General features: G+C 50.8%; 1 protein-coding gene across 1 annotated transcript in view; it reads left to right on the top strand.

Moving 5' to 3' along the window:
- The window catches only part of TMPRSS9 (transmembrane serine protease 9), a 50,678-nt gene that overhangs the window by 27,672 nt on the left and 9,858 nt on the right, over positions 1-13,148 (top strand). Inside the window, exons 6-9 of the mRNA XM_075071353.1 lie at positions 5,516-5,687; positions 6,383-6,657; positions 7,483-7,619; positions 12,040-12,367. Coding sequence (XP_074927454.1) covers positions 5,516-5,687; positions 6,383-6,657; positions 7,483-7,619; positions 12,040-12,367 — 912 coding nt within the window. The remainder of the gene's footprint in view (positions 1-5,515; positions 5,688-6,382; positions 6,658-7,482; positions 7,620-12,039; positions 12,368-13,148) is intronic.

The raw sequence follows: 13,148 nt of genomic DNA, 5'->3' as shown, positions 1-13,148 counted from the left end.
GCTTAATGACTTCTTTGTTTTGGTTTTCACCAAGAAGGTTGGTGGTGATTGGACATCTAACACAGTGAATGGCAGTGAAAATGAGGTCGGATCAGAGGCTAAAATAGGAAAAGAACAAGTTAAAAATTACTTTGACAAGTTAGATGTTGTCAAGTCACCAGGGCCTGATGAAATACATCCTAGAATACTCGAGGAGATATCTGAGCCATTAGCGATTATCTTTGAAAAGTCATGGAAGACGGGAGAGGTTCCAGAAGACTGGAAAAAGGCAAATATAGTGCCAATCTATAAAAAGGAAAATAAGGACAACCCGGGGAATTACAGACCAGGCAGCTTGACTTCTGTACCCGTAAAGATAATGGAGCAAATAATTAAGCAATCAATTTGCAAACATCTAGAAGATAGAAAGGTGATAAGTAACAGTCAGCATGGATTTGTCAAGAACAAATCATGTCAAATCAATCTAATAGCTTTCTTTGAGAGGGTAACAAGCCTTGTGGATGGGAGGTGTGGAAGTAAAGAAAACGGTAGATGTGGTATATCTTGACTTTAGGAAAGCTTTTGATACTGTCTAGCATGACCTTCTCATTAACAAACTAGGGAAATGCAACCTCAAGGGAGTGGATGCAAAACTGGTTAGTAAAGTCCAGAGAAAAGCAACAAAAATGATTAAAAATGTAGAAAACATGACCTATGAGGGAAGATTGAAAAAATTGGGTATGTTTAGTCTAGAAAAGAGAAGACTGAAAGGGGACATAACAGTTTTCAAGTACATAAAAGGTTGTTACAAGAAGGAGGAAGAAAAATTGTTCTTCTTAACCTCTGAGGACAGGACAAGAAGCAATGGGCTTAAATTGCAGCAAGGGCAGTTTAGGTTGGACATTAGGAAAAACTTCCTAACTGCCAGAGTGGTTAAGCACTGGGATAAATTGCCTAGGGAGGTTGTGGAATCTCTGTCATGGGAGATTTTCAGAGCAGATTAGACAAACACTTGTCAGGGATCATCTAAATAATACTTAACCCTGCCATAAGTGCAGGGGACTGGACTAGATGTCCTCCTGAGGTGCCTTCCAGTCCTACAATTCTATGGTTCTATGATTCTAAGAACTGTCCCACCTCTCCAAACGATCACACTTCAATGGGGCCTGAATGTAATGCTATCAGTATTAACACACACACCCTTTGGACCACTGGCATTTTGCTCCATGTCCCTCCTCTCCATGAAAGTTGCCTTCCTTGTTGCTATCACTTCAGTGAGAAGAGTCGGTGAACTCGGAGCTATGATGGTGGATCCACAATTCACTATTCACACAATATTCAATATTCCACAAGAATAAAGTCTCCATACATCTACATTGAAAATTTCTACCAAAGTTGGTCTTCCGGTTTCATAGTAATCAATCCATTCACTTATCTATTTTCTTTCCGAAACCACGTGTCTGCAGAAGAACATAGACTCCATTCCCTCAACGTCCGAAGAGCTTTGGCCTTTTACCTACAGAGAACAAAAATAATCAGGAAGTCTCCTATTGTGGTGGCAGAGAGAATCAGGGGACAGACCATTTCCACCCAGAGACTCTCCGAATAGATTTCCAGTTGTATTAAACTCTGCTACCAGATGTTGAATCTACTTCTCCCCACAGGGGTATAGGCTCACTCCACCAGAGCTCAAGCAACAACCACAGCATCCCTTCAGGAAGTGCCTCTCATAGACAGATATAGAGCAACCACATGAACTTTTGTTCACAAGTTCACACCACACTACCCCTTAGTGCCAGACTTGGCGGTGGGTGACTCCTTTGGCACAGCAATTTGACGCCGACTCTGCTGCCCTCATCCTCCTCCAACAGAGGTACTGCTTGTCAATCACCCACAGGAATATGATAGGGACCACCACTCGAAGAAGACGAGGAGGTTACTTACCTGTAACTGGAGGCTCTTTGAGATGTGTGGTCCCTGTCTGTATTCCACTTCCCACCTTTTTCCCCTCTGCTCTGGATCTGTCAGAATCACAGTGAACAAGGAATTGGAGCTGTGGTCGGATTGCCCTGCCCTTTATCACCTTGGACAGGAGCATGAGGCGAGTCAGGGTGCATGCGCAGACCAACAGACACTACTTTCAAATTTTCCAACTATGGGCATGTGGTGTGCATCCCACAGTGGAATACAGCTAGGGAACGTACATCTCGAAGAACCTCCAGTTACAGATAAGTAACTTCCTTTTCAGTACCAGGAAAACTGGTTGAAACTCTAGTAAAGAACACAATTATCATAAATACTGATGAACACAATTTATTGGGGAAGAGTCAACACAGCTTTTTGTAAAGGGAAATCATGTTTCACTCATCTATTAGAATTATTTTAAAGTGACAAGAAACATGTGGACAAAGGTGATCCAGTCAATATAGTGTACTTGGCTTTTGCTAAGGTCCCACACCAAAGACTCTTAAGCAAAGTGAACAGTAATGGAATGAGAGGGAAGGTTCTCTCCTGGATCTGTAACTGGTTAAAAGACAGGAAACAAATGATAGGAATAAATGGTCAGTTTTCACAATGGAGAAGGATAAACAGTGGGGTCCCCCAAAAACCTGTACTGGGACCTTTGCTGCTCAACATATTTATATATGATCTGGAAAAGGGGGTAAATAGTGAGGTGGCAAAATTTGCAGACAGTACAAAATTACTCAAGATAGTTAAGCCCAAAGCTGACTGCAAAGAGTTACGAAGGGATCTCAGTAAACCAGGTGGCTGGATGACAAAATGATAAATGAAATGCAGTGTTATAAATACAAAGTAAGGCATTTTGGAAAATATAATCCCAGCTATACATACAAAATGATTGAGTCTAAATTAGCTGCTACCACTGTAATAAGAGCTCTTAGAATCATTGGGGAAAGTTCTCTGAAAACATCCATTCAATGTACTGCAGCAAGCAAAAAAGTGAACAAGGTGAGGGAACATTAGGAAAGGGATAGATAATAAAACAGAAACTATCATATTGCCACTGTATAAATCCGTGGTAAACCCACACCTTGAACACTGTGTGCAGATCTGATTGCCCCATCTCAAAAAGAGTATATTAGAATTGGGAGACGTACAACAAAAATGATTAGAGGGATGGAACAGCTTCCATATGAGCAGAGATTAGAAAGACTGTGATTGTTCAGTTTGAAAAAAGATGACCAGGGATGGGGGGAATACGATAGAGGTCTATAAAGTGACTAACGCAGTGTTATTTACCCCTTCACATAACACAAAAAACAGGGATCATCCAATGAAATTAATAGGCAGCAGTTTAAAATAAACAGAAGACAGCACTTTGTCCCACAATGCACGGTCAACTTGTGGAATTCATTTCTATGGGAAGTTGTGAAGGCCAAAACTATAACTGGCTTAATAGATAAATCACAGGGATAGGTATATCAGTGGCTATTAACAAAGATGGTCAAGGACACATCCCCATGTGCTGAGTGTCCCTAAACCTCCAACTGCTAGAAGCTTGGACTGGGCAGCAGGGGATGGATCACTTGCTAATTGCCCTGTTCTGCTCATTCCCTCCCTCTGAACTATCTGGTACTGGCCACTGTTGGAAGACAGGCTACTGGGCTTCATTGGTCTGACCCAGTATGTCTGTTCTTGTAAACTCACAAGCAATGGAGTTGAAACTTATTCCAAGTTTTTCCTTGCCATGGCACCTTGGGCTAGGCTCATATGCCAGCTGGTCACTGAGGGCTATTCAAGCTTTGTTGGTTGGTTTTTAGTGGATGCAGATCATGTGATATGATACCATTCCCTAATTGGATGACCGTAGGGAACACTGGTTTCTGGTGAGGAAACTGTTCATGAACCATACGTCCCACTGTGTGGATCTTTGCCCGTTCCTACTAGGGTTGCCAACTTTCTAACGCCTGACAGCCAGAATCCCCTGCCCCACCTCTTCCCTCAAGGCTCCACCCCTGCTCTGCCTCTTCCCCTGAGGCCTCGCTTCCTGTTCGCTTCTCTCCCCTATCCCGCATCACTTGCTGCTCTCCCCACACACCGTTCCTTGTAGATGAATCCTCTCCACCTCCCTCTCCCGCCCCCTCATCTGGACTCCCTCTGTTCCAGAGCTGCAGCCTGATGTGGAGCCTGCCTGCCCATGAGATGCAGGTAGAAGGCAGCCCCAGCTGGGCAGGGTCTGGCTGGGGTTGATGACCTGGCACCTCCCCCAGTCCATGCCTGTGGTAACTGAACTTTTGGTGTCCAGTCAGTACATCTGATCGGACACTGCCAAGTCCCCTTTTCAGCTGGACTTTTCAGTCTAAACCAGGCACCTGGCAACCCATCCCTGCTGCGTGGGTCCCCATCCATCCTCATTCTGTGGGTGTTTGCATGTCCCCACTACGTGGGTCCTCACCAGTCCCGTGGCCTCCTCGATCTACTCCAAGAGTACCATATATACTCGTTCATAAACCACATTTTTTTTAGTAAAAAAGGGAAGCACCAGAGAAGGGGGGCAGCGTATGAATGGGTATAGAGAGGAAGAGGTGGGACACAGCCCCTCCCCCCAACAGAGGGAGCAGGGAGAGGCAGCACAGCCAGCAGAATCAGAGGCCGGGCCAGAATCTTTCCACTTCTGGCCACGCTGCTGTTCCCCGAGACTCCAAAGAGCTGCAGCTTCGGGGCTGGCAGGCTTGGCCCTGCCCCCAAGAGCAGGCTGCGGCCATGCAACCCGGGCGCAGGAACACATGCAGCTGTGCCACACGACTCAGCTGGCTGGAACATGCTGCAGCCGTGCTATCCAGTCGGGCCCGCCGGAGCAGGCTGTGCCCACGCTGCCCAGCCTGCCTGAGCAGCTCCAGCCAGGTCAGAGACATCCTCCCCTGGCCCTCCCCAGATAAAGTGGGCAGGGATGGAATGGGGAGAGTGTGGGAGTCCCAGGCTAGGGGTGGGGTCATGTGGGGGGGGGGTCATAGGGTTTACTGCACTGACTCCCAGCTTCTCCCTCCCACCAAAAAAAGATGTCCCCACCAGTTGCTGGCTCAGCCTGTCAGGGTTAGCAGCTGGCGCCCTGGGACGATTTGTTTACTTAGCTTTACCTCCGTGCCTGCAGACGCTCAAGGTAAACAAACCATCTTGGCCCACCAGCAGCTTATCCTGATGGCCGGGATCCAAAGTTTGCTGACCCCTGAATTATAGGATCGGCTTATGAACGAGTTATAAAAATTTGTCAATGTTTTACTTAGCCATCTTGCGGGGGGGCACGGAGCAGAGGGCGGGAGCGAGGGGGCTTATAAACGAACCGGCTTATGATATTATATATACAGTGGTAATTTAAAATATGCTCCTATGGCCCCGCTCGCCAGAGCATTCAGCGGGCAGGGCAATGGATGTATGCTTTGCTGAAATGAATCCATCCGCACCCCCAGTGAAGGCTGCTGGGGGCAGGTTTGCAGCCCCCCCCTGCCTCTGTCTGCACCCATGGCTGGCGTGAGGGAGTTTGCAGAGCTCACACAAGGTTTCTTCTGCCTTTCAGACTGTGGGAGCCGCCCCACCATGCAGACAGCCCACAGAATCGTGGGCGGCACCGAGGCCTCCAGAGGGGAGTTCCCGTGGCAAGTCAGCCTGAGGGAGAACAACGAACACTTCTGTGGTGCAACTATCCTCACTGAGAAGTGGCTGGTGTCTGCAGCTCACTGCTTCAATGAGTATGGCCCTGGCCATGGCATCTTCCCTGATCCCCCCTTCCCATGGGCAGAGCCGAGATCAGGGAAGGGAACAGACTGAGAAGCCGTCTAGTCCAGTGGGTCTCAACCTGTTTACCATTATGGGTCACATACGCGGCTCGCTATGTGTCACAGGGGCTGCATCCACACACACACATACACACTATATATATACTCTACCTGTATGGCCCTGAGAATGGCTCATAGGATTAGGCCGCAAGCAGCCCGTGGGTTGAGAAGCACTGCTGTAACCCCATATTCAGCCTCTTGCCACATCTCAGCTGGGCTTCTGCTTCCTGCTGTACTGGCTAGGCAGGGCCGGACAGTAGGCAGGTGCCTGTGGGTGCCAGTGTTCTAGGGGCACCTCACCACGCTGAAACTGTGTGCAAGGTGCAGGGCAGCTGTAGTCAGGAGGGTGCTGAGATGCTGAGCCTAGGGGTCTATAAGGTATAAATTCAGCCCTAGGCACCTCCAGTCTGAGCCCATGCAGCCTGGCACAGCAGCATCATGGGGACACGCTGTGCCATGAGGGCAGGGCACTGGGACATGGTGGGGCATTTGGCTGTGGCTCAGGTCTAGGCCCAGCAGCCTCTGCTACTGCCATGCCTCACTTTTGATACACACAGCAGCTGTGCAGGGGCAGCCTGGAAAGGATCACACATGTCTGTGCATTTCAGGTTTCAGGACCCAGCGGTCTGGGCCGCCTACATGGGAACCATCTCCCTCAGCGGCTCAGACAGCAGCACCGTGAAAGCCGGCGTGGGCCGCGTCATCCCACACCCCTCCTACAACACCGACACTGCGGACTTCGATGTGGCTGTGCTGGAGCTCGACAGCCCCGTGCCCTTTAACAAGTATATCCAGCCTGCATGCTTGCCAGGCCCTGGGCACCACTTCCCAGCCGGCAGGAAGTGCCTCATCTCTGGCTGGGGCTATCTCAAGGAAGACTTCTGTAAGCCTTGGGGTGGGGCACCCAAGAACAGCAGGGAAGAGGAGAGGGTGGGGACTCCTGAGAAGGGCCAGAGGTGGGGGGACCAAAGAAAAGCCAGGGGGCCCACCCTGAGCAGGGCCGGGGGTAGGGGGGAAGGAGGAACACTCCAAGAAGGGCTGTGGGGAAATCCTGAGAGGTGAGGAGGGAGGAGGAGGTACACCCTGTGAAGGGCCAGGGGACAGGGTGCACATGGGGTGCCAACTTTCTAATTGAACTAAATAGAACACCCTTTCTCTGCCCCTTCTCTGAGGTCCTGCTCTTGCTCTCTCCATCCCACTTCCCTCCGTCGCTCACTCTCCCCCACCCTCACTCACTTTTAGCAGGCTCGGGCAGAGGGTTGGAGGGGTGGGGGTGGGCTCTGGGGGAGGCCAGGAATGAGGGGTTTGGAGTGAAGGAGGTGGCTCCGGGCTGGGACAGGGGGTTCAGATGTGAGAGGGTGAGGGCTCCGGCTGAGTGTGGACTCTGGGGTGGGGCCAGGGATGAGGGGTTGGGGTTCCAGGAGGGGTCTCAGGCCTGGGGCAGGAGGTTGGGGTGTTGGGGAGGTGCAAGCTCTGGGAGGGAGTTTGGGTGTGGGAGGGGACTCTGGGCTGGGGTAGGGGTGTGGGAGGGAATTCTTGGCAGCTGTGTGGAGCTAGGACAGGCCGCCATGGGGTTGTGGTGTTTGGCCGCTATGCTGGCAGCTCCCAATCCAGTCGCTTGGTGTGCGGCTGATTCTGCAGGGAGGAGGGGCCCGTGGGCTCAGGGCTCTTGGCAGATCGAGTTTATTGCCTTGTCTCTTCCCACGAGTGGTGAAACCAGAGACCTTGCAGAAGGCGACAGTGGAGCTGCTGGACCAGGCCCTGTGCGCCAGCCTGTACAGCCACACCCTCACCGACAGGATGATGTGCGCTGGCTACCTGGAGGGGAAGATCGACTCCTGTCAGGTGAGGAGGGGCCTCTCTCAGCACGGGCAGCAGTGTTATGGGCATCCGCTCCCAGGGCAGTGGCTTGTTCCCTTCCAGTCACACACTCAGTCCCTGCAAGAGGCCCATTACAGACCCCTGCCCAGCTAAAGGCTCTGACACTTGTTACACTAGCCAGCTGCATCTGTCCACCCCGAGGGGGTGAACTCTGAGCAGCCACCTCCTTTGCAAGGGCTGGCTGAACACACAGGCAAACTAGGCATATGCCTAGGGGCCACATTCCTGGGCGAAGCCTCAAAAGGTTGCAATGCCACTAAGAGCAGCCAGACCGGGTCAGACCAAAGGTTCATCCAGCCCCGTATCCTGTCTGCTGACAGCGGCCAATGCCAGGTGCCCCAGAGGCAGGGCTGGTGCAACCACTAGACAGACTAGGTGGCCGCCCAGGGCGCCAAGTGGTTGGGGGCGCCAAAAAGCAGTGCCCCCCCTGCCCAATTTTTTTTAAACAGTGGAGCACAAGGCTGATTCTGCACCTGTGGCGCGGCCAGTCCCTCTCTCTAGGAGAGCAGCTGGCGGCGGAGCAGGGAAGGGGAGAGTAGAACGCTAGCAGCTGCACCTTCTTCCCCATGCCGTGGGCCGAGATGGGCTCCCTGCTGCCCCCGGAGCTCTCAGCAGAGGCGGCGGCAGCGAGCACGGCGGGGCTGGCTGCCTGTGTCACCGCTAAGAACCCCAGGGGCGGCGGGGAGCCCAGCTTGCCCATTTTGCAGGGAAGAAGGCGCAGCTGTGCTCTGCTCTTCGGGTGGAGAAGCTGGGTGTACCTAGCCTCAGAAAAGGCTCTGTGACTGATTTTTGCTACATGTCCTTGAGCAAATCAGCTAATGTCTCTGTGCTTGTTTCCCCTGCGTTAAACTGGAATCTTGGTACTAAGCTGCCTTGCTGCAGGAGGGTTAATTCGTTCCGGTTAGTGAATGGTTCAAAGGCCTTTGGATGGAAGCCCTCATATCAGGGCAAGGAGCTACTAACTGCAAAGACTCAACCTGGGAAAGTCCTGCCAATTCTAAATGTCTATGCTTGTGAAACACGTTTGTTGCCAAGATGGTGCAAATCAAACCAAAGCCACTCTTCGGGAGCTTTTGCTCTGCCTCTCCTGGAAATGCTGCTGGCATCAGGGGCACTGCTAGGACGCCTACAAAGAAGTAGCCTGAATTCTTCTTGCTAGGACCATAGGCACGAGGGAAATAACATCATGTGCTACACGGAGGCAAAGAGAGAAAACCAGCCAGGAAATTTACAGATTGTAACAAAAAAAAAAAAAAAACCCAAAACATGAGAAGGTTCAGTTCAGGATCCTGACAAAAGGAAGAAAGGAGAGTAGCAAAATATGGACCCTGGACTTCAGAAAAGCAGGCTTTGACTCCGTCAGGGACCTAATGGGCAAGATCCCCTGGGAGGCTAATATGAGGGGGCAAGTAGTCCAGAAGACTTGACTGTATTTTAAAGAAGGGGCAGGAACAAACCACCCCGAAATGCATAAAGAATAACAAATATGGCAGGCGACCAGTTTGGCTTAAAGCTGAAATCTTCGGTGAGCTTAAACTCAAAAAGGAAGCTTACAAGAAGTGGAAACTTGGCAGACGTCTGGGAAGGATTATAAAAATATTGGTAGAGCATGCAGGGGTGTAATCAGGAAGGCCAAGGCACAATTGGAGTTGCAGCAAACAAGGGATGTGAAGGGTAACAAGAAGGATTTCTACAGGTATGTTAGCAACAAGACGATGATCAGGGAAAGTGTGAGACCCTTACTGAATGGGGGAGGCAACCTAGTGACAGATGATGTGGAGAAAGCTAATGTACTCAATGCTTTTTTTGCCTCAGTCTTCACAGACCAGGTCAGCTCCCAGACTGCTGCACTGGGCAGCACAGTATGGGGAGGAGGTGAGCAGTCCTCAGTGGTGAAAGAACAGGTTGAGGACAATTTAGAAAACCTGTATGTGCACAAGTCCATGGGTCCAGATCTAATGCATTCAAGGGTGCTGAGGAAGTTGGCTGATGTGATTGCATAGCCATTGGACACTATCTTTGAAAATTTGTGGTGATTGGGAGGTCCCTTATTTAAAAAGGGGAAGAAAGAGAACCCAGGGAACTACAGACTCACTTCAGTCCCAGACAAAATCATGGAGCAGGTCCTCAAGGAATCCATTCTGAAGCACTTGGAGGAGAGGAAGGTGATTAGGAACAGTCAACATGGATTCAACAAGGGCAAGTCATGCCTGATCAATGTAATTGCTTTCTATGATGAGATAACTGGCTCTGTGGATATGGGGAAAGCGGTGGATGCAATATATCTTGACTTTAGCAAAGCTTTTGAGATGGTCTCCATCAGTATTCTTGCCAACAAGTTAAAAAACTATGGATTGGATGAATGTACTATAAAGTGGATAGAAAGCTGGCTAGATCATTGGGCTCAACAGGTAGTGATCAACGGGTCAATGTCTAGTTGGCCGCTAGTATCAAGCGGAGTGCCCCAGGGTTGGTCCTGGGGCCAGTTTTGTTCAACATATTCATTAATTATCTGGATGATGGGATTAATTGCACCCTCAGCAAGTTCACAGATGACACTAAGCTGTGGAGAGAGGTAGATACACTGAAGGGTAGGGATAGGGTCCAGAGTGACCTAGACAAATTGGAGGATTGGGCCAAAAGAAATGTGATGAGGTTCAACAAGGACAAGTGCTGAGTCCTTCACTTAGGAAGGAAGAATCCGATGTGCCGCAACAGGCTGGGGACCAACTGGCTAAGCAGCAGTTCTGCAGAAAAGGACCTGGGGATTACAGTGGACGAGAAGCTGGATATGAGTCAGCAGTGTGCCTTTGTTGTCAAGAAGGCCAACAGCATATTGGGCTGTATTAGTAGGAGCATTGCCAGCAGATCGAGGAAAGTGATTATTCCCCTCTATTCGGCACTGGTGAGGCCACATCTGGAGTATAGTGTCCAGTTTTAGTCCCCCAACTACAGAAGAGATGTGGACAAATTGGAGAAAGTCCAGTGGAGAACAATGAAAATAATTATGGGGCTGGGGCACATGACTTACGAGGAGAGGCTGAGGGAACCATTAATTTAGTTGGGGATTGGTTTTGCTTTGAGCAGGGAGTTGGACAAAATGATCTCCTGAGGTCCCTTCCAACCCTACTATTCTATGAATCATATATGAATCTTATTTAGTCTGCAGAAGAGAAGAGTGAGGGGAGATTTGATAGCAGCCTTCAACTACCCGAAGGGGGTTTCCAAAGAGGATGGAGCTAGGCTGGTCTCAGGGTGGTAGATGACAGAACAAGGAGCAATGATCTCAAGTTGCAGTGTGGGAGGTCTAGGTTGGATATTAGGAAAAACTATTTCACTAGGAAGGTGGCGAAGCACTGGAATGGGTTACCTAGGGAGGTGGTGGAATCTCCCTTCTTCAAGGTTTTTGAGGCCTGGCTTGACAAAGCCTTGACTGGGATGATTTAGTTGGTGTTGGACTAGATGACCTCCTGAGATCTCTTCCAACCCTAACCTTCTATGAAAACATGAAAATCCATTAAGGGAAAATGCCCTTTAATTCTGCAGCAAACCCCTCAGCCTGGGCACAGCAAACTGCCTAGCCCACTCCTGCAACCTGGCCCACCCACAGACACAGTCCACCCGCAAGCCCACAGCCAGCCCTGCCCTCCTTGGAGCAGCCTAGAGGAAGATAGATCTTTGCAGCACTGGATAACTTTGAGAGGCTCTCAGATACCATGGGGATGGGTGCAGTGTCAGAGCCTAGATGGGCTGCAAAAGGCTTGAGGTTGGGACGTAATCTTTGTTACTTTGTAGCTTGACTGCTCCAGATGCATCTGCCCAGCAATGACACAGCAGGGCCAAAGATCAAATCTGAAACCTTAGGGCAAACTGATGAAATATCGTCTCTCACTTCAGCACGTGGTGAACAGGAAGGCCTCAGACATGTGCTCTGTATACAGCCCAGCTGAGTAACAGCCAGTAGCCCAGGAGGAGCACTGGGCCCAGTGAGGAAAATGAAGGTTGACCTAAGACTTGATGGTCAGTCTCATTAATGAGACTGTTAGGAGCTGGAAGCTATTGGCCTAGGTCACTGGAAAGATGATTTCCCCCTTGATGTGCAGCAAGGGCTCAGATTTAAGGCTGGCCACCTGAGAGGCCACTCCAAGCTAAGTGTCTCCACTAATTACATTCACTTAATCTGTTTCATCCAGGCAGATCCCAAAAGACATTACAGATTTCAGATCCTTCACCCACCCCTAAATGCAGCCAGCTGTGGGGTGGGACACAGCAATGCTGCATAGCAGGTTAGGACTCAGAGCAAAGTGAAGGGAGGCGGAGTGCATGGTGCCCAGTCTGGCGCTGGCCCTTGACTCCGGTGACGCATGCTCTCTGTCTCTTGCAGGGTGACTCTGGTGGGCCCTTGGTTTGTGAAGAGCCATCTGGCAAGTTTTTCCTGGCTGGTATTGTGAGCTGGGGAATTGGCTGTGCTGAAGCCAAGCGGCCTGGAGTCTATGCCCGAGTGACCCAACTCCGAGACTGGATCCTTGATGCTATCTCCACCTTCCTCATACCCATAGCCCTCCCTGTCCCAACGACACTTTCTAGCACAAACGCCGATGCTGCCACCATGGAAGGGATCAGCAACACCACCACGAGCAAACACAGACCTGTGTCCACCACCCTATCAGTGCCCGCTGCCAGCAAGCCAGCTACTGCTTCCCATCCACAAGGTGCTGGGAGGGTCGGGCTGTGTAGTTACAATGATCTTCCCAGGCCAGAAGTTCAGGACTCTGCCTTTCCACTGAATTGGGACAGCCTTTTCTGTTGTGTCCAGCGTGGCCCCCATGAGCCCTAAACACAAAGCACAGCCTCTGCTGGGAAGTGCCCTGATCTCCTGAGCCCCAACAGTGGGCTTCACCAGTGTCTCAGTTGCACGTGCAGTTTTGAGCACACTTTGCACTCTGAAGATCAGGCGCTTCACAGCTTGAAGCTGCAACTGTGTTGGGATCTTGGCAGTGTTACTGCCAGCCCTTACCCTGGGGAAACACCAGGAATTCTCTCCATGCCCTGAGCACAGTGGCTGAGGTAGCAGAACTGCACGTGGCTGTGCTTGCTCCCAAGGCCCTCGCTGTCCTTTGCCACTTAAAGATCTCCTGGCAGTTCAAAGCCTACTTCTGCACCCAAGGAGAGTCCTGCAACCCCACACCAGCCAGGGAGCAGGGCAAGCTCTGGAAGCCAGCCTGTGTGTGTCAGCTCATGGCACCTGGTTCTTGGCCACCCCTCAGATGGGCTCTGAGGGAGGAGGCAGATTTTGGGTGTTCCTTCAGTTTCGGGCATTTGGTGGAGGCTCCTGGGTATGAGGGGTCACTGGAGTGCAGGCCCCAGTGACTCTAAGCCCCATCACAGCACGCTGCCGCTGAGAATGGAGGGGCTTGAGGGTCCTGGTGGAAGCTGGCGGAAGCCCTGGAGATGACCATGGGTGGCTATACCTGGGCACTTCCTGGAGTAGTG

This window comes from Chelonoidis abingdonii, chromosome 11, assembly GCF_003597395.2.
Source record: "Chelonoidis abingdonii isolate Lonesome George chromosome 11, CheloAbing_2.0, whole genome shotgun sequence".
Classification (NCBI taxonomy): Eukaryota; Metazoa; Chordata; order Testudines; family Testudinidae; genus Chelonoidis; species Chelonoidis abingdonii.
This window is presented reverse-complemented; position numbering and strand designations above follow the sequence as displayed.